The sequence below is a fragment of the Colius striatus genome, chromosome 25 (assembly GCF_028858725.1).
Source record: "Colius striatus isolate bColStr4 chromosome 25, bColStr4.1.hap1, whole genome shotgun sequence".
Lineage (NCBI taxonomy): Eukaryota > Metazoa > Chordata > Aves > Coliiformes > Coliidae > Colius > Colius striatus.
In genome coordinates, this window is record NC_084783.1 from 703,587 (window position 1) to 726,380 (window position 22,794).

General features: G+C 46.5%; 3 protein-coding genes across 10 annotated transcripts; 1 reads left to right on the forward strand and 2 right to left on the reverse strand.

The window, feature by feature from the left end:
- Positions 1–968: 968 nt before the first annotated feature.
- CIB3 (calcium and integrin binding family member 3) lies at positions 969–4,998 on the forward strand. Its single transcript, XM_010200111.2, has 6 exons — positions 969–1,019; positions 1,296–1,330; positions 3,010–3,121; positions 3,474–3,621; positions 4,545–4,740; positions 4,977–4,998. The coding sequence occupies exons 1-6, from the start codon at positions 969–971 to the stop codon at positions 4,996–4,998; spliced, it is 564 nt and encodes a 187-aa protein (XP_010198413.1).
- Positions 4,545–13,160, reverse strand: RAB8A (RAB8A, member RAS oncogene family). Of its 5 annotated transcripts, XR_009820423.1 has the most exons (9): positions 13,020–13,160; positions 12,496–12,556; positions 12,209–12,269; positions 11,760–11,837; positions 11,223–11,312; positions 10,501–10,566; positions 9,968–10,018; positions 9,602–9,727; positions 9,093–9,169 (listed from the first exon to the last, which is right to left on the reverse strand). XR_009820423.1 is itself a non-coding variant. In XM_062015270.1 (8 exons), the coding sequence occupies exons 1-8, from the start codon at positions 13,141–13,143 to the stop codon at positions 5,063–5,065; spliced, it is 534 nt and encodes a 177-aa protein (XP_061871254.1). In that variant the 5' UTR covers positions 13,144–13,160; the 3' UTR covers positions 4,545–5,062. The 5 variants fall into 5 exon arrangements, 4 of the variants coding, with proteins under 4 accessions (XP_061871254.1, XP_061871252.1, XP_061871253.1 ...); XM_062015270.1 differs by lacking the exons at positions 9,093–9,169; positions 9,602–9,727 and adding an exon at positions 4,545–5,065; XM_062015268.1 differs by lacking the exon at positions 9,602–9,727 and having other exon boundaries at positions 5,260–9,169.
- A 288-nt stretch (positions 13,161–13,448) lies between these two features.
- TPM4 (tropomyosin 4) lies at positions 13,449–22,794 on the reverse strand. 4 transcript variants are annotated; one of them, XM_062015265.1, is made up of 9 exons: positions 22,665–22,793; positions 20,135–20,260; positions 17,058–17,191; positions 16,664–16,781; positions 16,283–16,353; positions 15,988–16,063; positions 15,345–15,407; positions 15,193–15,262; positions 13,449–14,019 (listed from the first exon to the last, which is right to left on the reverse strand). In XM_062015265.1, the coding sequence occupies exons 1-9, from the start codon at positions 22,776–22,778 to the stop codon at positions 13,937–13,939; spliced, it is 855 nt and encodes a 284-aa protein (XP_061871249.1). In that variant the 5' UTR covers positions 22,779–22,793; the 3' UTR covers positions 13,449–13,936. The 4 variants fall into 4 exon arrangements, with proteins under 4 accessions (XP_061871249.1, XP_061871248.1, XP_061871250.1 ...); XM_062015266.1 differs by lacking the exon at positions 13,449–14,019 and adding an exon at positions 14,494–14,697 and having other exon boundaries at positions 22,665–22,794; XM_062015264.1 differs by lacking the exons at positions 20,135–20,260; positions 22,665–22,793 and adding an exon at positions 19,221–19,425.

Below are 22,794 nucleotides of genomic sequence, written 5' to 3' on the forward strand. Positions count from 1 at the left end.
CTCCTGCCGCCGTTGTTTGTATTTCACACGGTTTGTAGCGCCACATTGCTGCGCACACACACGGGCTGTGTGCTCGCACATGGGGGCTGTGGGATCTGGGGCTGTTGAGCCTGGAGAAAACGAGGCTCAGGGGAGACCTGCTCGCTCTCTACAGCGTCTCTACGTGAAAGGCAGCTGTAGTGAGGTGGGGTTGGTCTGTTCTCCCCAGTAACAAGCAAGAGAACGAGAGGAATCGGCCTCAAGTTGCGCCGGGGAGGCTGAGGCTGGATGTGAGGAGGGGTTTCTTGCCTGGAGGAGTTTCTTGCCTGGAAGGGTTGTCAGACACTGGAACGGGCTGCCCAGGGAAGTGCTGGAGTCACCATCCCTGGAAGTGTTTAAGAGACAGTTGGATGTTGCACTGAGGGTGATAGAGCTGGGGCAGAGGCTGGACTCGATCATAAAGGTCTCTCCCAGCCAAAATGGCTCCATGCTATAGACTGTGCACTCACACATCTCTTTGGTGGCACTGGGAACCAGTAGTGATGTGTGTTACCAGGTAACACAGAAAAGGGAGTGAGCAGGCTTTAGAGATGCTACCTCCAGTACAAACTACCCTTGGCATGGGTGGGAAGGAAAGGACAAGGGGTTACAGCCACTGTTACCGACTTATAGAATCACAGACTCGTTTCAGCTCACGTCTATCTCCTCCCTCAAAGACACAAACAAGCAGCTATTAGCTGTTTGGCTAAATACTGTAACCTGAGTCTTTGTTATGCACACAGGAGACAGATGAGTGATGCAGACTAAAGATTTGATGCAATGCTCCTATGATGATACTTTGCACTCATGGAGCAGGGAGGCTGGTTACTTGATCCTGTTACACCTGAACCTCATTGTTGCAGCTTTTAAAAACTGAATATCCAGACCTCCTATAAAAGGTGCTTTTGGGGGAGGAATGATGGGACAAGCAGCAGCGTTCAGAGCCAGAAATGGGCAACAAGCAAACTGTTTTCACTCCAGAGCAACTGGATGCCTACCAGGTATAAAACAAACTAAGTGGCTGTTTGGACAGGATGTTGGATAATGGTGAGGGCTTGTTAAAACAGTCTCTTTAAAAAAGTATTAAGTATTAAATTACAGCAAAGATTTTGGGAAAAGGGTTACAAAATATTCCTAATTATATGCCAAGAAGAAACAGAGTTAATGCTTGGCCACATATATTACAATATAACTTCATTTAAGTCACTGTAGGGGGAAAGTTTGGATCAATGCACTCTGAAAGCTCATTACATGTTATATCCTTTCTTATTTCATAGGACTGCACATTCTTTACAAGGAAGGAAATTCTGAGGTGAGTTTTCCACGTGCATTTTGTGGTTAAAGGACAGAGACTGCTATAAAGACAGGTCACATGTAGGGTGAGGTGTTTACAAAAACAGTTTAAGGGTGGGCTTACAGAAGTGGAAAGCAATATCTCTGGGCAACTGGGGATTTTTCTGGATGCTCTTTTCATGTACAAGCCCTATGTTACCCATCCTAAACTGTGCCAGAGGTCTGAAGTTTGTATCAAGGAATCAGTTTCTCTTTATTCATCAGAAATAAATGTAACAGGTTCTGTTTTAGTGCCAGTGCCATCTATCTATCTTCTACTCACCTTGCTTTATGACAGATGCTTTAGAGTCTGCTGTTTCTCTTTGGAATACCTTGCCTGGTTTATGAAAACCTGAACAATTGTGTCAATTTTTCCTCAAATTTCCTTCACATCTCACTGTAAATAATTAAAATGGCACTTTAAGGTGCATTTTTCACAAAGCCTGGACGTGCCTTATTGAACACTCCATCGAATCTCTGGCCAAGGGATCTGATGAAGACAGGTCCAGCATTCTGCTCATGCAGGACTGAGGGTCTTCACTTGAAAAACCTGAATGTGTTCTCCTCTTCTCAAAAACACTTACCCAGACAGTAACACACATCACATTGAAGTTGCACTTGTTTTTCCTGCCCTTTGGGGCTATTAACAGAAAGGGAAGTGTTCAGTTGCTGCATCTTTCAAGACATCATCACACATGTTTTTGCTAATTTCTGTGAAGGGCAGAGCACAAGTGACAATTCTGTACTGAGCCAGTGTCCCTCTGTAGAACCTTGGTGCCTGTGGATGAACTCCATGCAGGAGAACATAGGACCAGTTCTGTAAGAACTAAAATCTAAATCTGCCTCCTTTCCACACAGCAAGGAGAGGCCAGAACCATAACTGTGCCAAGAATAAGACATTTATTATTGATAAGGATCCCTTTTATCATTCTGTGCTATTGTTTTGTTGATAGCAGCTGTGAATGGGATCCTGCTGTAGCAGAGCTGGAGCAAATGCCATGCTGAAAAGTGGTGCATGCATTCAACTTACTATGCACTTCCTCTTGAAACCTGAGTTCTACAGAAAAACCAGGAAGATACTTGGGATGGATAAAAGCCTGCTAGAGTTTGTTCCCAGACCTTTCTTCCTGCCCCTGGCTTTAAGCATTCAGGGTTTTATTCTGACATTTAAACTGAATCTGTCATGCTCCAGCTGAAGCCCATTCTTTTTGGTCACATTCATTGTGGACTTGGAAAACTGATCCCTTTTTCCTTTGCCACGAGTTTTTTGCTTGTTTGTAGACCAATGAGGTTGACCTTAGGTTGAAAGTCTTATGCCTTATGATCATGAACATATACATGAGAACTACCCTCCATGCTTGAATACCAATGATCTGAAACTTGGGAAAAACCTATTTTCAGATACATAGCATCTGGCCTGTGTAAGCATTTTTACCAGCTCATTCTGGAAGCACAAAGGTTTTCCAGCAGTTACACTAGGTTGTGCTTTGTAATACCATCTCTTCCACACTACAGAGGATACTAAATGTTATTTACTGACTGATATCACCCATCTGGTAAAAGATGCAAAGTGTAAGGAATGGAATGGGAAAGACAAACACATTGTTCTCAGGGGTCTAAAGAACTTCCTCCCTAAACAAGCCTTTCTTTCTCTTTCAGACTGTTTCACAGATACCGTGATCTAGCCCCACAGCTAGTTCCACTCGACTACACAGACAAACCAGACGTGACACTTCCCTATGAACTCATTGGCAGCATGCCAGAGCTGAAGGTACAGAGCAGGGAACCCAAACAGAGTCGAGTGACAGGGCCCTCTTTAAATAATTCATCCAGTGCTAATTGCTGGGAGGCTGAAATGCAAATAAATGTTGGCTAGCCAAGGCAAAAGTCTTTCTGGAAGTTTCTAGTGATTTCCTGCACACACCCTGGAGTTGTGCAAAGGTTAAAGGAGGCAACAGCTGTGTCCACGGCTGACAGAGCATTAGATAAGAATGTAATAGTAGAAACAGGGGTATTTGCCAAAAAGGGTTACAACAGAAATGATCTTGCCCCAGTTGTTTTATCTGCACCCAAGTAAATGCAAGCAGAGCTGACCTGGCCGTGCTCCCCTCTCTCGTTCCCAGGACAACCCCTTCCGCCAGCGCATCGCTGAGGTTTTCTCTGAGGATGGACATGGCAATATGACTTTAGATGATTTTTTGGACATGTTTTCAGTGCTGAGTGAAATGGCTCCCAGAGACCTGAAAGCTTATTATGCTTTTAAAATTTATGGTGAGTGAGACAAGCTTAAAAACCAGTGAAACTTGGGGAAACTTGAAGCTTCACGTAGGGATGCAAAACATTCCTTTCGTCACCATAACGATTCCTGGGTATGTTTTTAATCCTGCCTTTCTTTTCTTGGCATGCAGATGCCTGTTCTCTCTCCTAGAAACTTCTGGTCCTCTTTATCTTTTTTGTCTCTTATTTATTTGGGATTAGGATTTACTAGAAAATTTACAACCTGAAAATAGCTGCAGTTTTCAAGAGCTGATAAGCACTGAAGAAATACTTCTGTCTGAGGGGCTGCTCACAAAAGTGCAGCAAGAGGGATTTGACTGCCCATAAATCTGTGGGGTGGTTGTGCTGGGGGGAGGTGGGAGGCAGGGAAACACACTGCCAGCATTTTCCTCCAAGGACAAATGTAAAGATTTACTTTTACGGTACCATTTTCAGTTGCTTTCTTCAGGATCAGCTAAAGCCAAACAATGGAGCAAGCAAACAAACAAAAATCTCTTTGTTTTCTGTGATTTAAACCGGACATGAGCCAGCAAAGATGTTAAAAAAGTGAATCCCCTCCCCTGGAAACTGAACAGCCCCTTCTCTTCCTTCAACTTCACACTAGTTCGGGTATTTAGTTCTGGTGTAAGTTGCTAGAATTCTTGAGTTATGGCTAGGCTGTGCTTAGTCATTTAGCTCTTTACAATCATTAACTTTATGTATGAGAAAGTTTTCTAGGATTTTGATGCAGTTATTGAATTTCTCTAGCAGCCACTACAGGCAATTTCACTTCTGATTGGAAAGTTCTACTTACACAAATACATTCTGCCCTGGGAACCAAACCCTTCCTATTAGGTGTTGGCAGCCAAGCATGGGAAATGCTGACTTAGAATCACAGACTTTTGCCACTTGGGACTCATTTTGTTTCCTTGTGCCAGATTTTAACAATGATGATTACATATGCAAATCAGACCTAGAGAAAACTGTGAACAAATTAACCCGAAATGAACTCACCCCAGAAGAAGTCAGCCTTGTCTGTGAGAAGGTGATTTATGAAGCTGATGCAGACAATGATGGCAAGTTGTCTTTGGAAGACTTTCAGCATATGATAACACGAGCTCCAGATTTCCTCAGGTAATAGCTGCTGTTAATTTCTAACATTAAATTGCTCTTTGGGTTTGAGGGTCTTTTTACAGAAGTCTCTGAAGTGTGTGTTTTACATCTCCTCAGGTCATCACTCTTTCCTGACAGCTTCTAGTGGAGCTGCCCACCTCAAAGACTGGGAAAATTCAGTCCTAGGATTAACTGTAGTGAAGAATCTTTTGAACAGAGGGATGGGTTAAGTGACCACGGCTTCCTTTTCTTTTTAGCACCTTTCACATTCGAATCTGAATCTACAGAAACATGCAGACAGCAGTGCCTCTTCAGCCTTCACCAACAATCACTTCACTTGAGGTCACTGTCCACGAGAGAGCAAAATGAGAGGAACAATTACAGGTTCTAAGAACATAGAGAAGAGCTCTTCATTTCAGAATTTGTCCTTTAAAGGCCAATAAGGCTGACCCTGGGTTCCTGTCCCTCCTTTCCATTCTCAGAAATACCCTGTTTTCCACACAAATGATGAACAAGACTGAACAAACGGAGTTAGTAAAATTCACTTTTCATAAGAAGTTTATTTATGCAGTGCTCAGGGTCCTGTACAAGAGAGTAAAAACATACATACTGTAATAAACCACAGCTGTCTCCTCAATACAAACATGGAAATCAATGACAAGTGTTTAAGAAAGCAGTTGTCATGTGGGAAGGGTGGCAGCCAAAGGTGCTCACTCTAAAAACACCATTTACAGTTCTTTTTAAAAAAATATTGGGATGCATCAAGTTCCCTTCAGAACCAAGTCTGAAGTCTCAACTCACACTCAACGTAGAGCATGTGACTTCAGCAGAATGGCTGGAGACCAGCCCGCTGAGCTTGGCTTTGCTACAGAAACAAAACCTCCAACCATCACTGGAAGAGAATAAGGCAGCCTGAAATAACCAGACTGAGTGTTAGCATCGAAGTTCAATCAAACAGGTCTTTGTTTCATCTAGAAATGAAGACAGAAGGTAGTTGTTGTCCTTTCCCAACCCCTACAAACTTCTATAGTACAAATGGAGAGCATCCCCTGGGCAGCTGTTTGTCCATGTCCTCTCCAGCACAAACACCAGCCGTTTCAAGTCCAAGAGAACAAGAAATCACAGTAGCTTTTGACCACAATCATCAGCCAAAGACACTGCCACCACAACAATAAAACCCTTGACAGTTGTGAGATGATTAGCATCTCACATGACAGGAGAGACCAAACCATTTTCAGCAGCAGTAAAGAGACTTAGAATAATCCATAGGATTTATAAATCTGAGGCTGAAAAGTCTGATGCCAAGGAGCATTGGATGTGCCTGTCAGCACAGATCTAGACAACACGAGTGTTAAAATGGCAAAGGGTTAAAACAGCAGTTCCACCATTCATTGACAGATGGGCTACTGACAGGTCTGCACCTGAAAGGGTGAAGCCTCTCTGAGATATTGCAACCAGCCTCAAAAATAAGGTCAACCACAGAATTCCATGATACTCATTAAATAAAGGTATTTGAGAACATGCTCAAAAGGGGGTTTGTTTCTCTACAAAGCAAATGTTATCAATCACCTGACAGTGGCATTTAGACACTGGGAATGTGTAGTAAGCACATGGTTGGGTTTTTTTGGATCTAACTTACTTAAATTCCTCAGTTTTGTGAATTTGATATCCAATTTCAAGAGTTTTTCCTCCTCAAAGGAAGCTCAGACACACATTGCCACCTGTAGTTACGTGGTACCTCTTTTGAGCATGGTGTTTCCCACAACATTCCAACTCAAAAGACAAAGTAATTCAATTCTGTGATGGAAACATCAACTATTCTGTACTTCTCCAAGATCTGTATTGAGTGACACAAAGCCAAGCATACCTGCAATTGCAGTGTCTTTAACCTTTTCCTCTCTTACTGTGTGCCTTTTAGGTTTCACACTGCCTACACTGCTTTAATCTCTGTGTAAAGTCTGCACAGTGATGACTGTAGTCACAGTAACTGTATAAAACTTCCTGAGACTGGGCAATAATGGAGCTGTTCACAGAGTGAAATCGTTTGGTGAAAGGAAATGGTGCTATAAATTAGGTGCATAAACATGTGCAACAAAACAGAGGGAGTTTAAACAAAAGGTCTTCACATGCAGAGATCAGTTTGAATGAACAAGACCTCCAGGTTTAGAACATGAGGAGTAAAAGCCAAAATTCAAGTTTCATCCACTTGTAAGTGAATGTGGTTTGTTTCCTCCTCTCAAGATGAGTCACTGTTGTCAGGCAATACCCAGCATCATGGTGGACAGCCCGTGCTATCAACTTAAGACTAATGACTTGTTCTTCCAGTCACTTTGGAAGGAAGCCTGGCTGCAACACCTGGCTGTCTTAAAGAAGAAGAATGGATGCAAGACAATCCATATTTACTGCTAAGTCAAAACCTAATCATTAAGTCAGTTGTGTGTAGGAAAACAACAAATGACACTGTACCTTATCACCTCCCAACCCTGCCCCAGTAGTTTCTTGAGGCATATACAAAGTCTTTCTTCAAAAGCATCCTTATCTCAAGACAGAAGTGTTGCTTGTCCGACCTATGGCTCTGAACTAACTGTGCTTTGAGGCATACACTGACTAGAAGGGTCTTCAGTAGCTTTAACATGATTTTATACATCTGCACTATGGTGCTCTCTCACCAAGGCCTCATGCTGAAAAGCCACAAGGAAACAGACCATAAACCCACCATAAGGTTCTGGTTAGAGGAAAGCTTTGTGTATGGTTTTCATAATGAACAGAGGCCATTGTAATCTGCTGGCTGTTCAAAAAGAATAATGAAGGTTGGGAGCATATAAAATGCATTTTGATAAACTTCATTATGAATCTGATAGATCTTTAACTGCAGTAACACTCCTGAGTGCTACCTGGAGGCCAGAATAAAATACCACAAACCTGAAGAAGACAAAAGCAGTGAGTGAACTCATTAACTTCAAAATCAGCTTTAATTTTACCCTTAAGTGCAGTTGTCAATGTAAACAAAGCATGTTAACAATTCCAGTGAGTTGCAGGACAGTGCTGATATGTCCATTTGAATCAAACACACCACAATCCCAATCACTTGACAGCAGATTTGCAAGTAGATGGCTCTTACTGGCTCCTTTGTCAGTCTACCTAAGAGTCAGGCTTACAGCCTGTGAAGTGAGAGCAAGCAGCTACCTGGGAGCTTCACTTGGCTGCATAGGAATGTAATAGACTGTGTTTACAGGAATAAATATATAGAATATTTCCACTGAGGACTAAATATTTGCATTGATGCACACTATGAACAGCTTTGCTGCTGCTTGGAACCTGAAACGCTCAGCACACAGCAGCGAGGCAAATCTCAGTTAAAAAAAGGTTTGTTTTTCAGAAGGTGTTGGTATGTGCAACATTTATTTGCATATGTGAGCAGGTGTGCATGAGAACACACAACTGGAAGCAGTGCAAGACATTTTCTTGTCACCATTCAGAACTAGCTACTACATCAAGCCAGATCTGGAGTTTGCAGCTGGAAAAGCAGCAGCTGCCCACTCTAACGTTAGAGATCTGAGGAAGGGTCCCTACCTGAACACCACTTGTCTGAGAGCAGACAACACATCATTTGCACAGGACTCACTGGAGCTTATCATCTCCCCTAAACATTTGGAGTACTTAATTCCTCAAGTCTAACACAGATCAAGTCCTTCCTGATGGTCAGGATCCACTGTATTTACAGCACACTTTGGTTTCTTAAAAAAATAGAGATTCCTTTAAGGAGGATTTTTTTTGTCTTTTACACTTCAATTGTACTTGTGGATTGTCTAGAAGAATACAACTGAATAATAGGCAGATAAAGGATTTTCTCTGTAGTAGCAAAGAAGTGGAGATGCAGAAAGCTTCCTCTGGAGAAGGCAGAAGCCAGCACTGCTTGCCTAAGTGCATTTAGCTGACGTCGTGTTGCAACTGCTCTATGCGCATCTATAGACACAGATGTGCACATGTAGCTCGTACACCTGCCTGCACTTCAACATTGGCATTTCACTTGCTTCTTTTGATCATAACTTAAATCTTTCTAATTTGGAAACGTTACAGATGTGAACAGAAAGGTCAAAGCCTGTCACAGCAAAGGTGCTCTGCCACGGGCCACGGCCGGCCCGCGCTCCCTCTGCCAGACAAGGCGCGTGCCCAGAGGCAACCTGACACAGAAACCTGTGGCACCTCCAGAAACTGAAGAGTCAGACAGTTACTAAAATAAACAATTTCTTATTCAGGTGGTCACAAAGTGACAAGGTGAGTCCACAGCCAGAGGAAATCTCACTCCCAACAGGCACAGTCCAGTGAGCGGACGCTCGGGGTAAGGCCGTGTCCCTCACAGAAGAACACATCGGAAAAAGCTGCTTTTCTTTTGCTGGTCTGGGGTGATTTTGACTCCCTGGTTGCTGCCTTGTGGGCTATTGCCTTCCTGAAGGCACAAAGAATATTAAGTTACTTATTTATACTTAATAGCTTCCAGCATCTGCACTTCATCTGGTCATTGTGTTGATTGAAGCCTGCCATACAAAAAAAACCCCAGTGCTGAACCCAAGAGGAGTCAAAACCACCACTGAACCCATGAGACGACTCAGACCTTACACCAGCCACTGCAGGAAGGCACAGAACTGCATGAGCCACTCTAGGCCTTGACTAACACACACTGCACCCCTTCTTCTATCAACTCCAAGACAGCCAAGGTAACAAAAAGCAAGCCACCCCACAGATGTTGCTTGCTGAAACATCTCTGGCATCCTCATTAGCTTCCTGTTGTGAGGACCAAAGGGATATGATGAATGTTGACTTGTACCAAAGCTAACATAACCATTTCTCAGGATGCTTTTGCAGATGTTTAGTTCTTTACCTGTTTTTAAAGACACCAGCTTGGAGACCAGCCTAAGCATGAAGTGGGCTCCTGGATGTCTCATTGATAGGACTCCATTTTTCAGACAGCAAGAACTGTAACTGAACTGCTTTACCACTCACTTGGCTTTCAATAAAACAAAGGAAAGATGATTTTATTTAGCAAATCTCAGCCATTGCAGCCAACTCCCAAAATGCAGAGGCAGCTGTTTATAAGCCAAGGTCACAGTGTAGCTTGACACAACTGGAATCAAATCTCTCTAAGCTTCAGTGTGAAACAGGACGGGCTCTTTGGCTTTTGGCTTGGCTTTTGGTTGGGTTTTTGGTCTTACTTAAATACAACGTGGACAAAATACCAGTTACTCACCAACTTCTTGTCCATTTTTGCTTTAATATCTCTTGCAAGAGTGAAAAATGCCTGTGACAAGGAAAACAGTTCCCTGTTACATGGTAAATAAAAGGTATTCCAATGTTCTTGCTTAGCAATAACCTGTCTTCCCGAGGTTCTTCACACACTGACCTCCTGAAGAACGTCAAGTTGTCAGAGTGTTTTTCCACCCTTCCAGGTTTTAATGCTCCTTTTCTAGCTCCACTACCTCTGTTCTGAGCCTAAAACCCATAGTGGCAGCCACCACCACGGCAGGGCACACTGGAGCTGGAGTGGCAAACTGTCACCCTTTATCAGTCACACCACTGGATGCAAAGACAGAGCTTTTAAATGTGCTGCCCTCGTGCAGTTTGCTGTGTCACCCTCATGTTATGCTCTAGGCACCAAGATAAATGTAAATCAATTAGCATAGATGGTTACAGAACATGGAAACCCTCTGCAGTACCTAACAACAAGGCTCAGCATCAGAATAAATAAGACAATGAATCGAAGAGGAAGGTTGCAGTACTCACATTCTCTATGTTTATATTTGCTTTTGCACTGGTCTCCATGAATTTAATTCCAAAACTTGCTGCAAGCTGAAGAGAAGTAGGTTTTATGTTAGCTGGGTATTTGCAGGAACAGCTCTAAAACACAGCCCACCACACAGGCTCTGCCCATCCTGGCATCAGCCACAGCAGCCTCGGGATTTACCCAAGCAGAACCATCTGCAGAAATCAGGAAGTAAATCTTATTCCTATCAGCTTTGGTTCTGACAGGGCTTTGTTCTGCTGTTTAACACCCCATATACATTTTAATCTGCTCCTTGGTCGCTTTTTTTCCTTGCATACCTTGTCAGTCTTGTAACAAGACCTGCAGTGCATGGAAGCACCTTTGCTACCTTGACTAAGTAACACTCAGTGCCAGAAAAGACAACCTCCTCTACCTGTTTCAGCAGCTTTCAGCCAAAAAACAGAGACATCTTCTAAATGTCAAGCTCCAGCACACTTTTCTTTCCTCTCACTAAGTGCAAATGCTTTGCACCTAACACATCTTGACCAGATACTCAACAAGAACTGTTAACACAGGCTCATCTTTGCGTCAGAGTGGAGAAAGGTACTGCAGTTGCAGCTTGGGAAACGGTCAGTGCTTAGAGGCACCACCCAGGTACCACAGAGCCCTACACATAGTAACACATGCAAATGTTACACTCTGAAAAGCCTACATGGAAACACCTCAAAGCTGTGGCACTCACCTTCTCCCCTTGCTCTCTAGAAACTTGTCTTTTGTCATTTGCATCACATTTGTTCCCAAGGATCATTTTTTCAACATCTGGAGAGGCGTGCTGAGATAGAAACAGATCAGAGAAAGGCCTTTGGTCTGTGTGCTTTTAGACAGATGGTGTCAAAAAGACAAAGCACACATCAAGTACCTGACACGGAGTTGAGCACCTCCCACAGGTTCAAGGGCTCTCCAAGCCCCAGCCCAGCAGCTCACTGCAGGCTCCAACAGCCCAGCACATCCTGCACCACAACAGCTCGTGGATCACTTGTCGTGGCAGGAAAACATCAGCATAAAGGTCCCTCAAAGGTCCCCCAAAAGTCTCCTCATCACTTGAGGGTCTGCAGTCCCACAGCAAGTTCTCACATGCCACCACAGCAAACAGCTAGGACATTCCAGATTCATTTTTCAAGCCCTTTTCAGCAGTTTCAAAGGAAACTGAATACTTCTGGAGGTTTTTTGAAGGAAGAAAGAGCATCTTTAACATTCAATAAGTAAACAGAGAAATTACCTCTTCGATGTTCCTGACCCAGTTCCGAATGTTTTCAAAAGACTTCTCATTGGTGATGTCATAGACTAACATAATGCCCTGGGGGTTGACAGGGAAATTGTTTCAGTGAGCAGCAGTTTCAGCAAGAGTTAAAACGCTTGTCTGCAGCAGAAAGGAGCAACTTCACAAGGACTATTTTTAAAATGTCTGGTTCATAGTCCCACACAACATTTAATCACAGTTGGTGCCCAGATAAGGTGTGCAGGACACATATTTATAGACTGAGTCATGGAGGAAAGCTGCCTCTAGGAGCTCAAGTGTCCCAGCACCGCTCGGAACAGGAGCACTGCTGGGAATATTGAGCTAGAGGAAAAACCCTTGTGCACATCCCACACTAACCCCAGCTGACTTAAGTGTGACCACTGACCCCAGGTTTACGCTCAGCACAATGCTCAGTATGTTGTTCCTACCATTGCTCCCCTGTAGTAGGCGGTTGTGATGGTTCGGAACCGCTCCTGCCCTGCCGTGTCCCTGGAAGAGAGAGCACATGGTGCTGACAGCAAACAATCAATGGCCTCATGCTCCAGGCAAAGTCACCCAAAGTTTTAACTAATCTAATCTGAACCAGTCTTTAGGTCTTTTAGTTTCTAAGACATTGCAAGAGCTCAACTGGAATAAGAACCCGATGACAACATCCCCACCCTGCACTGCACAGACCCCCCGGGTTAGCAGGCACCAGCTTTAGAAGAAAACTTACCAGATCTGTAGTTTGATTCTCTTGCCATCTAGCTCTATGGTTCTAATTTTAAAATCAATACCTGAAAAGAGAAGCAACTAAATCACTCCGAGCTTCTGCCGAAGATCAAATTAACACTTTTCCCTCTGGTTTCAGTGCTGGGATTCTCACGCTCTCGGGAGAAGCGCCAGCAGAGCATCCTCCCCCCGCTAACCAACACACCAGCGAGCTCACAAAGGCAGCTCACAGCCGGCAGCGAAGCCCCGAGCGCCCGGAGCCGCTGCCAGCGCCGCCTCACCGCGGGGACAGCGAGTAAATCAGTAACAGCCCTTTACGAGCGACGGCAGCCGAGCCGAGGCCGACGGCCCGGGCCGCCCCTGACGGACTCAACAGCCACCGGAGCCATCGAACCCACTCGGCTGCGCTCCCGCGGCCGGGACCCGGCGAAGCAGCGGCCGCAGCGCAACTGCTCCGCGCGAACGAGCCTCCTCCAGGCCCGGCGCGCAGCGCGCACCCGGCGGCCCGCGGGCCCCGGCCCCTCTCACCGATGGTGGAAATGAAGGTGGCGTTGAAGGCGTCCTCGGAGAAGCGGAAGAGCGCGCACGTCTTCCCCACGCCCGAGTCGCCGATGAGCAGCAGCTTGAACAGATAATCGTACGTCTTCGCCATGTTCGCGGGCACCCGCCCCCCCCCCAACCCCTCACGGGCCGCGCCCGCCGCCCCTCAGCGCCCGCCGCGCGCTCATTGGCTGAGCCGAGCGCGCGTCACGCAGACGCGGCCGCGCCATTGGCTGGCGGTTCCCGCCCCTCCCCTCCCCGCCGTGTCAGCGGCAGCCGATTGGTCAGCTTGGCCGCGCTGCGCGTGCCCGGCCCGGCGCCGCTTCCTTTCCCGCTACGGGCGGGCCCGGTGCGGCGCGCGGGCGCGTGACGTCACCCGAACGCCAACGCCACGAAAACAACGGGAGGAGCCGTCGGTACCGGGAGGGGAAAAGAGAAACGTTTAATGTGAAACGGCGGGGCGAGGCGGCACCGCGCGGGCAGCGCCGCGGCTCGGGACCGCTCCCGACGGGGTTCGGAGAGAGATATATAGATATACATATATATAAAAAAATAGCCGCTCGACCGCGAGGAAAAGCGGCGGCCGCGCTGACGGCAACCGCGGGGACGACAGCGGGGGACGTGGCGCCGGGATCGAGCCGCAGCCGTGGCGGGACACGGGGGACCCAGAGCCCGGGGGGGGGACCCAGAGCCCGGGGAGGGGACCCAGAGCCCGGGGGGAACCCAGAGCCCGGGAGGGACCCAGAGCCCGGGAGGGACCCAGAGCCCGGGGGGGGGACCCAGGGCCCGGCGGCTGCCCCCACTGTTCATAACTTATTGTTTTGTTCTGGGACAGAGAGAGAGAGGCAGAGGAAAGACCGGGGAGTGCTGGCAGAGAGGGTGCAGTTTGCTTGTTGGCCGCCGTGTCATATACAGTTGAGCTCGTTGAGCGTCTGGTCCAGTGTCTGGTGCAGCCCCAAGTTCTCCTCCTTCGCTTGAGCCAGTTTTTCTAGAGAGGATGAAAAAAACCCGAGATGTAAACCACACTATTTTACATCATTTTCTCTTTAGAACCCTCCCCCCTGCTTGCTTACCTTCAAGACAACAACCGTGCACACAAAATGGGGCACTTTTCTGGCAATTGGTGTCATTCAGTGAGGTTTCTGGACATGTGTGCAAGGTGTTGCACTTGGGTTTTGATTTGATGTGAGATTTGCAGGACATTTCCTTCAGTGTTTTCATTGTCCTGAGTTTTTGGCCAGCCAGATGGAGCACAAGCACACACCAGAGGTGTTCAAAGCTTTTTGCTGCCACACATGTCCTCTGGAACACCAGAATCCAGGTGTTTGCCCATGTATTGGGTGCTGACCCATCTAGATGAGGGCACCTGAACCTATTTTTGGTGTCACTACTGATGTATTTTAGTTGAGTTACGAGGAAATAAACCCCAAAAGCTGAAAAGTAGAGGTATCTTGTTTTTATTGAGCTTGGTTGGCACAGAGGGGAGAGAAGGATCGCTGTGGAAGTTGCCCAGGAGTGACAGGTACTATAGGCGAGAAAAGCTTAAGAAATGCAGGGGGTCAGAGCAGCCCCACAGGTGCAGCTCACAGAGAGGTCATGTCATTGAGAGCATGGTCAAGCTCCTCGCTGATGGCTTTGTACTTCAGCTTCTGAGCGTAGAGCTCGTCTAGCGGGCACATGGGCAGAGGCACGTTTCAGCAAGACATGCAGAGAAACAGTCCAGAGAAGAGGTTGCACAGGTAGGAGACAGGCAGGAGGCAGCAGGCAAAGCAGCAAGGGAGAAAACAAAGAAAAGAGAGGCGTAATCAAGTATCAGCATGAAAGCAAAAAACCCCACAAGGCTGCCAGGTCAGAAGCTTCACCTACGTGGTATTTTCATCTCTCACAATTACTTTTGCAGTAGGGTTGTGACCTCGTTATTAACAGAAAGAGCCCTTGAGTCCACGTGTCTGTGAGTTGGCCAAGAGCAGCTTATTGTTACCAACTCTTTGAAACAGAACCTCTTCCAGGAGAATGTCCTCCAGGCAGGACAGACACTGCCAGTGAGTGCAGACACTGCCTGATGAGTCCTTCCCCAATCAAATCTAATACCCTCTTCCTAGAATTCTGTTTCCTGCTTTGAAATGGACCCCTTTTAGATGAAACTTGAGCCATTTCCTACCTTCCAGGTCATCGATAGACTTTTCCAGTTTGGCAACTGTTCTCTCTGCAAATTCAGCACGAGTTTCAGCCTATGAAACAAAACATGAAAGAGAAATTGGATGCTGCTAAACAAATGCTCCCAAAATACAGTTTGGGAATGGACAAACTTACTTCTTTAAGCTTGTCAGAGAGAATCTTGATTTCCTCTTCGTATTTATCTTCTTTTTCCGAGTACTATGAAAACAAGAAACGCTCTTGAAGGGAAATTGTTGCAACAAGAAGAAACGTTTATGAAACCTTCACCTGTTTATAACCACTTCTACAACAGCTGCTAACGCCCTTTCTGTACAGGTCACTTCAGACTGGCTCAGAAACCTTCACTGTAATACTGAGAATGTCCAAGTTCCTTCATGTGTCATCTTGCACCTTCAGCTCACTCCCTTGTGTAGCACCAAACCAGCTGAATGTGCAAGAGAACATGAAGCTTCTGTATCCATTGGGACCAGCCAACAGTGTAATGAAATGGGGAGCTGATTGTCTTTATTCAATAGAGGGCAAAAATTAGAGAAAGATCAGAAAATTGAGGGCAGTCAGCAGCATGTTACTGTGGGAAAGAGATTTAGGGCCTGGCTGGATGCCGTGTGGCAGATAATTACCGCATTACTGACTTGGGTCTGGGCAGAACTGATTCAGCACTAGCAGTGGGCTCTGTAAACAATCCATCAGCTAAACCCTCTCACTTCCTTTCTTTTCTCTGAATTTTATTGACAAGGTTTGACTTTTCCCCCAGCCTCCATTTTCAAAAAGGACTAACCTTTTCCGACTGAGCTTCCAAAGACTTCAGGTTGTTAGTGACATTCTTTAACTCCTCCTCAAGGTCGCTGCATTTACTGAAGGAAAACAATAAAGTGTCAGTTATTACTGTCCCTGTTAGGACTTAATTTTCAGGAAGTCTAAAAAGAGAAGGGATGGAGTAATTATAAAGTCTGAAAGGAATTGGGTATATAGGGTAAAAAAGAGCTTTTCTACATCTACTCCATGGCTGCCTAATGCCATAGTGCTTTGGCCTTCCCTGTACCCACTGCTTCTGTGGGTATGAAGCTACTCACACTTCAGACACCTCTGCACGCTCTTCAGCTCTTTCCAGTTCACCCTCCAAAATAACCAGTTTTCGAGCAACCTGTAAAGAGACAATAACTGCATCAGGCCATTCTGTAAATGTCCTGTGTGTTTCTGAGCACTACATGTGTGCTTTCCTTCTGACTGGCATTAGATTAACACATACATGCACAGACTTTTTCCCCAGCTCAGTCAGGTTTTGCAGTGGTTTTAACCTGAAAGATGCTGCAAAGTCACTATTAAAACCGCTTCTTGGGAACGTTCCAGAGTCAAACCACCACCCAGTGAAAAGCATAGAAATGACTGAACTGAAGAGGAACCAAGTTGTTCACTCTCTGCCATGTGTTTAATCCTTTCCTTGGCCCTTTTACCTCTTCATATTTGCGGTCAGCTTCCTCAGCAATATGCTTCGCCTCCTTCAGCTGCATTTCCTGAATCTCCATTTTCTCTTCATCTTTCATTGCTCTGTTCTCAATCACCTTCATTCCTCTGCAAAAGTCCCAGCAAAGTGTATTAAATGTAGAAGCATTTCAGCACTTTTATCTCAAAGGTCTCAAAGTGGAATTCAGCATCTGTCACCAAAAAGCGGCTCACTCTGGTTATTGTGTTCCTCAAGGCTCCAGAATGACCCGTTCAAGCTTATAAAAAGGCTCACAGTGTCTGACCTGTGACCTCCCCATTAGCACATGCAGACACTAAATGATACAGGGAGATTTTACCCCTGTATATTGAGTTCTTTGTAACAAAACAGAGGAGGAAACACACCTCTCGCTCTCATCCGCTGCTTTCTCGGCCTCCTCCAGTTTCTGCAAGGCCGTGGCCAGCCGTTCCTGGGCACGATCCAGCTCCTCCTCCACGAGCTGGATCCGTCTGTTCAGAGCTGCCACCTCACCTTCAGCCTGGGTGAAATACAACCAAGGTTACCTACAAGCCACTTGCTGACCGACAAACGACATCAAAACCAATCATTTTCCCTTAAAACTGCCAAGGCCTCTCCTCAGCACATGCAGGGAAGCTCTAGGAACCCTTCTGCCTCTGCTTTTTGTTTGCTTCAATGCTGGCATCTCAGGAATGTCAAGGTAGGGAGTGTGTGCTGCTTTCTTTTTTTAATGGCTCTTATCATTCCTGCCATGCAACAAAGGATTTGATTCCAATTGCACACTGAGAACTATTTTAAGATCGTTTCACAGGGCTGGATCTACCCTTAGGATCCCAGAGTTAAACCCCAAACTGTTTCCATACTTCACAGTTGATTTCTCTGTTCCTGGTTTCATCACAATTGTAGCAACATCCTGTCACAGAACACCGCCCAAGTTCAAGCCATTTCATTACCCACTACAGGCTCCCCAGCCTGTAAACACTCCATCATCTTTATGTGGCCAGCGAGGCAGATACAGCTGGCTGCAGCACAGGAGTCAGACTTCTTTGTAACACAAATAGGGCAAAATTAGATATGTTCTTAAAATACATTCAACTTCCTTTGTCATCGCTTCCTGTGGCACTTCAGGACTTAGGCTGAAGGCATTTCTTCATGATAAGCTCTGTTTGTATGTGACTGAGTGAAGTGCACAGGAACTGCAAAGACTATTAATGTTTGAAAACAGGACTAGATAATAGATGGGTTGGGAGGAACGTTCACATAAACACAACATGGACGAATGGGTGTCCCCAAAGACATTGTGTTTATTAAGATATGGCTCTTTTAATTGCTTCTTTGAAGGAGAAGAAAACCCTGCTTTAATAAACTGCCACGTTGGTGCACTTATCCCCAAATCTGGGTGTGAGTGCCATACATGAGATTAACTTTTTATCAGCTTTTTTTCCCTGAAAACACTTTTTATGGGCTACTGATCCTGGAAGGGCAACTGGTTGATGCTTTATGTTAAACACTTTGGAAAAAAAAAGAGTATTTGTTTTGCAGCAGCTCCTCAAATTTGGTTCCTGACCACTCCTCCTAAGGTGGAGGAAGTGGCTGCCATTTGTAGTTGTACCATCTTGGAAAGGATTTCAGTGACTGATCCAAATGGAAGCTGACCCGAGGGTTACTGTAGTCAGACATTAGCTGGCATTTCATTTGTTTTCTACCCAGTGTTACGTGTTCAACTTTTTCCATTCACACAAGAGGCATCATGTAGAAAACTGGCATCAGTTCTGTGCCAACCTCCAGCTCCTTCCACTAGGCTGGACACTTTTAAGTCATATTTTAATTAAGCAAGATTCCAAAGCTCTGGAGAGCGGGGCCACTGGGAAGCTGGAGTTCGTCTGGCTCCACCTCTCCCAGAAGCAGCCCGCAGTCCTTATACGGTAAAACTAACTCGCTGACATGTGATAAAATAGCAGGAAGATGCCGGGAAGGCTGATCACACAGAAATCTAAGTGAAACCAGCTGTCCGGCCCCGGGAGAGCCTCACACTAGTGGAGAGTTCTCATTTCTCTCTGTGAAAACCAGGAGGGAAAGTTATTTTCCAGCAGTTCGGACATCTCCCAGCTGTGCTGGAGCCAGCGGTGCGGCGCCGACAGGCGGGAACTCCCCGCTCGTTGTCATGCAGAGCTTTTCCCTAATTAAACAGCCATTTCCTACTAAACTCGTAACCGCTCCCTGATGCCGATCGGAGCGGTTTTTTCCCCCCTTTTCCGAAGGGAACGGCCCCAAAGCGCGGTAAGCAGCGGGCGCCTGGGACGAGCCGGCGCCGCGCCCGGCGCTCCCGTAGGACGGTGCGGGCGAGGCGCTGCGGCAGCGCCGGCGCTTTCCGCAGGGAGCTGCGGGGCCGAGCAGCGAGGAGGGGACAGCTCAGGAATGAAGGCAGCCGAACAGGGGAGAGCCAGGCAGGCCCCGGCGAGAGAGAGCCAGAGACAGGAAGGAAGGAGCAGGGCAGCCCGGGAAGAGAGCGACCGAGAGAGGCGAACAGGCAGCCCGGGCGGTCTCACTTTCTCCCGCAGGTCCCGTTCCAGGTCCAGCTCCCGCTGGAGGACCTGTGCGCGATCCTCCGCCTCATCCGCCTGTTGCTGCAGGCATTGGATCTTCCTCTTGACGGCTTCCAGGGAGCTCGGCGCGGCCATGGGCGCGGCGCGGGCTGCGGGCAGGGCGCGGAGGGGCTGCACGTGGCGCGCGCGGCCCCGCGCCTTTCAATGGGCCCGTGACGTCACGCGCCTGGAGGTGGAGGGTGCTGACGTCGCACGGCGCGAGCAGCGCCGGGACAGCCGCGGCCCGGCCCCCGCCCCATCCCTCCATCCCTCCCTCCATCCATCCATCCATCCCTCCCTCCATCCATCCATCCCCCGGCCCGCTCCGCGATACAAACCCACCGCGCAAACGGCCCGGTTGCTGTACCCCTGGGCTCCCAAGAGCCACCCCAGAGGTGGGGTGCAGCAAACTACTGCCACGTCCTGCCCTCGGGTTTGTTCCTGCTGTGTCTGGGCCCATGAGGAAGAGAGGGGAGCTAATCCTATGAGGTGCGTGGCTGGGAGCTGGTGTGGGGTTTTAAGGCTGCTGTGTGGCTGATGCCAAACTGCATTCTTCCTCCTCGGCAGTGTCTCGTTTTGTTTACATCAGGAGATTTCCCCTTTCCTAAACAATTCCTGCACACAAACACTTCCCCCTCACCCCGTTCAGAACCTGGTGGTGGGCACAGTGCTTCCCCTTTGGGTGCTGGGTCAGCCAAACAGCCACCCCGAGCTCATTTTGGCAGAGCTGACAGGAGCCTTACATAGCCAAAACACAGCTGCTGCTCCTGTCCCCCTCTGAAGCACTGCAACACAAGAACTCTCAGTGGTTCTGATTGTCAAGTGTACTAAAAACACAGAGCAAACCACACACAGCAGAGTTACAGGCAAATACGTACATCAGTGGCCTTCTTCTCAGCCTGCTCTAGCTTTTCCTGGGCGTCTTTGAGAGCCTCTGAGTACTTATCCAGCTCATCTTCAGTTCCTTTCAACTTCTTCTGCAGAGCTACCAGCTCATCCTCCACCTTTCAAGAGAGGAAAACAAACCCAAAGTGAGCACTCTGAGGTACTGTCAGTTACAGTTTAATATGGTTAAAACCTTTCTTAACTATTGGTTTTAACCTAAGAGTCACAAAAGACCAGATCAAAGTTCTGCTGGAGCGAGTAGCCTGGGGATGATGGGTAGCAGCACCATGGAAAGAGCATTAAAAACAACTCACCCTTCAAACAACGTGCCCTGGCATCCCCCACACTGGGCCTGGTTTAATGCATAACTAAGTATTAGCCCTTTTTCACCTCATTTCTGTTTTGGGCTGTATTTTGGGCTCCACAACACCTTGCAGCAGTTCAATCTACAGCATCATGTTTTAAAACTGCATCCCTGTGTTTGTTCTAACACTATTACCTGCTGATTTACTCGTTTACAAAACAAGTGGCAAGTGGTTGTTCCCCAATCATCTTTTGTCTGTTGTTCCAGACACAAACCTGGGGAAGGAGGAGGGGACAGGCCTGGCCTGTGACAGCACCTGCAGAGAGTGGGAGGGGGGACCCCATGTCCCTTCCAACCTGAATTACTCTCTATCTGTGGGCCAAAAACGTATGCTCCGTCCCACCATGAGGTTCAGACTCTCTCCTCCATACCATATAAATCCATATTGCACACTGGGATGGCACTATTTATAACCTGCTGGGAGACTGTTTAATGACAAACTGTCTCGTGCTCCCTGAAGAATTTCCATTATCAGGAGGCTTGCTGCTGATAAGGGTGAGCCTGCAAATCCATCTGCTCCATCCTTTCATTTGCAACACAAAACAGTTCTGTAGAGAAACTGATTTAACCATTTAGCTCTGCCTTTGCATAAATTTAGTCTATCAAAATAGTTCACTCAGAACAGTTTGTGTTTCAGTGCCCTGACTGTCTTCATTCTATCTCCAAAGACAGATTTTAAGAGCATTTTTGGTAGTGTGCTATTCTTGAGCGTTGTTGTGTTGATATACTTTGACTCAGAGTAACCAGAGAGTGTGAAGGGAACTGAATAAGCTTGGCTGGGATGCTTCAGCAGAGAAGCAGTGAGCAGGAGGAAGGAGGTGATGCTTACTTTGTGTATGACATTAAAGTCACTGCTTGAGTACTGGGGAAAAAAAAAGAGCTAAAAAAATGGAGACAATTCAGAAATGAGATGTAAGACCTAAGATTTATTCTCCTCTTTTAGCTTTTTATTGGCAATTACCCTCATATAGATACTTGAAAATCCCCACAAGTGTAGTGTTTATCACTCTGTGGGAAATCACCTTTGAGAACTCAGGATGGGTGAGCATCTGATCACCATTAACCACTCCGAGTAACGATCTGCTGCGGCTGTGACGGCACACACAGATCCTCTGGGAAACTGGGGCAGAACAGCATCTGAGCAACACCTCTGAAGCTGGGAAAGAAAAAGGGACTACCTGCACAAGGTGTGCAGCTTGTAGAAGCTCACTGTAATGTCACAAGGGACAGAGGTCCTTTTCCTCGTGCAGGGGGAAGGCAGCAGCAGCTCTCCCTTTTGGAAACTCTTTTTCCCCCCTGTTGCTTTAGCTAAACAGATGATCTGTTGAAAGTTCAGTAAAGTCACCCAGGATCCCAACCTAAACTTGAACTTAAGAAATATCTGGGCCACATGGATGTTAGTGGATTGTAGCAGTCTGGAAGATGTAGCAGAACAGGCACATTTAGAGAATGGAAAAGGAAAAGCCATGCTGATTTCATGAGAAACGCTGTAAGAAACTTGAGTGTGGTCAACTTGCAAGTGTTCTGAAAACATTAGAGCTCAAATATCATTTAGACACAATAAAGAACATTGAAAATGCAAAAGAAAGTGGAAATGGTATCACTGAAAGTAAAAATACCTCCATTGAAATGCCAATCTTTCTGGTTATTCCTAACAAAAGGAAACCCCAATGTATCTACTGTAAAGTCACAGCTGGTACCTCTCCAGGGCTGTATCCCAAGGACTAGTTAAGTGAATGTTATTAATTCACTTCAAGAAGAGTCTCAGATTAATGTTTAGGTGTAGCTGGAGGCATTAACAGCAGCCCTACAGGTGTTCAAGGGACACAACTTCGATTCTGAGTATGTAAGGCCTTTTCCATGGAATCACAAGGACAAGACAACAAAGGCAATTATGTAAGAGTCAAGAAAACATAGACAAAGCACTCTTAATCTGTACATAGTGCTACTTCTGCAAAGACTCAGATGGTTGAGAAGTCAATGCCCAGCTCTGGCTGTACGAACGTACCACCACTAGAAAGCAAAAGACCTCAAAAGATGATTAACAGAAACCCCAACTTCCAATTATTCTGCTTTCTGCATCAGAAAGTTGCAACACAGTATTGCCCTACACTCCTTTCCCCAGCTTACACACAGCCAGTGGTTTTATTTCTACTTACCTGTTTGCATTTGTCCTCGGCTGCCTTCTTATCCGTTTCAGCCTGCTCTGCTCTGTCAATCGCGTTCTCCTTGTCCAACTTCAACATCTGCATCTTTTTCTTGATAGCCTCCATGTTTGCTGAAGGATGG

Excerpts from the sequence above, each read along its gene's own strand:
- RAB8A (XM_062015268.1), bottom strand. The coding sequence starts at position 13,143 with ATGGCGAAGACGTACGATTATCTGTTCAAGCTGCTGCTCATCGGCGAC. Across the intron at positions 10,019-10,500 it reads CAAATATAAACATAGAGAAT|GCATTTTTCACTCTTGCAAG; the intron begins GTGAGTACTGCA and ends TCCTTGTCACAG. Across the intron at positions 9,170-9,967 it reads CAAAAATGGACAAGAAGTTG|GAAGGCAATAGCCCACAAGG; the intron begins GTGAGTAACTGG and ends TTGTGCCTTCAG.
- CIB3 (XM_010200111.2), top strand. The coding sequence starts at position 969 with ATGGGCAACAAGCAAACTGTTTTCACTCCAGAGCAACTGGATGCCTAC. Across the intron at positions 1,331-3,009 it reads ACAAGGAAGGAAATTCTGAG|ACTGTTTCACAGATACCGTG; the intron begins GTGAGTTTTCCA and ends TTTCTCTTTCAG. Across the intron at positions 3,122-3,473 it reads GCAGCATGCCAGAGCTGAAG|GACAACCCCTTCCGCCAGCG; the intron begins GTACAGAGCAGG and ends TCTCGTTCCCAG.
- TPM4 (XM_062015265.1), bottom strand. The coding sequence starts at position 22,778 with ATGGAGGCTATCAAGAAAAAGATGCAGATGTTGAAGTTGGACAAGGAG. Across the intron at positions 20,261-22,664 it reads CCGAGGACAAATGCAAACAG|GTGGAGGATGAGCTGGTAGC; the intron begins GTAAGTAGAAAT and ends CTCTCTTGAAAG. Across the intron at positions 16,354-16,663 it reads CTGACCGCAAATATGAAGAG|GTTGCTCGAAAACTGGTTAT; the intron begins GTAAAAGGGCCA and ends GTCTCTTTACAG.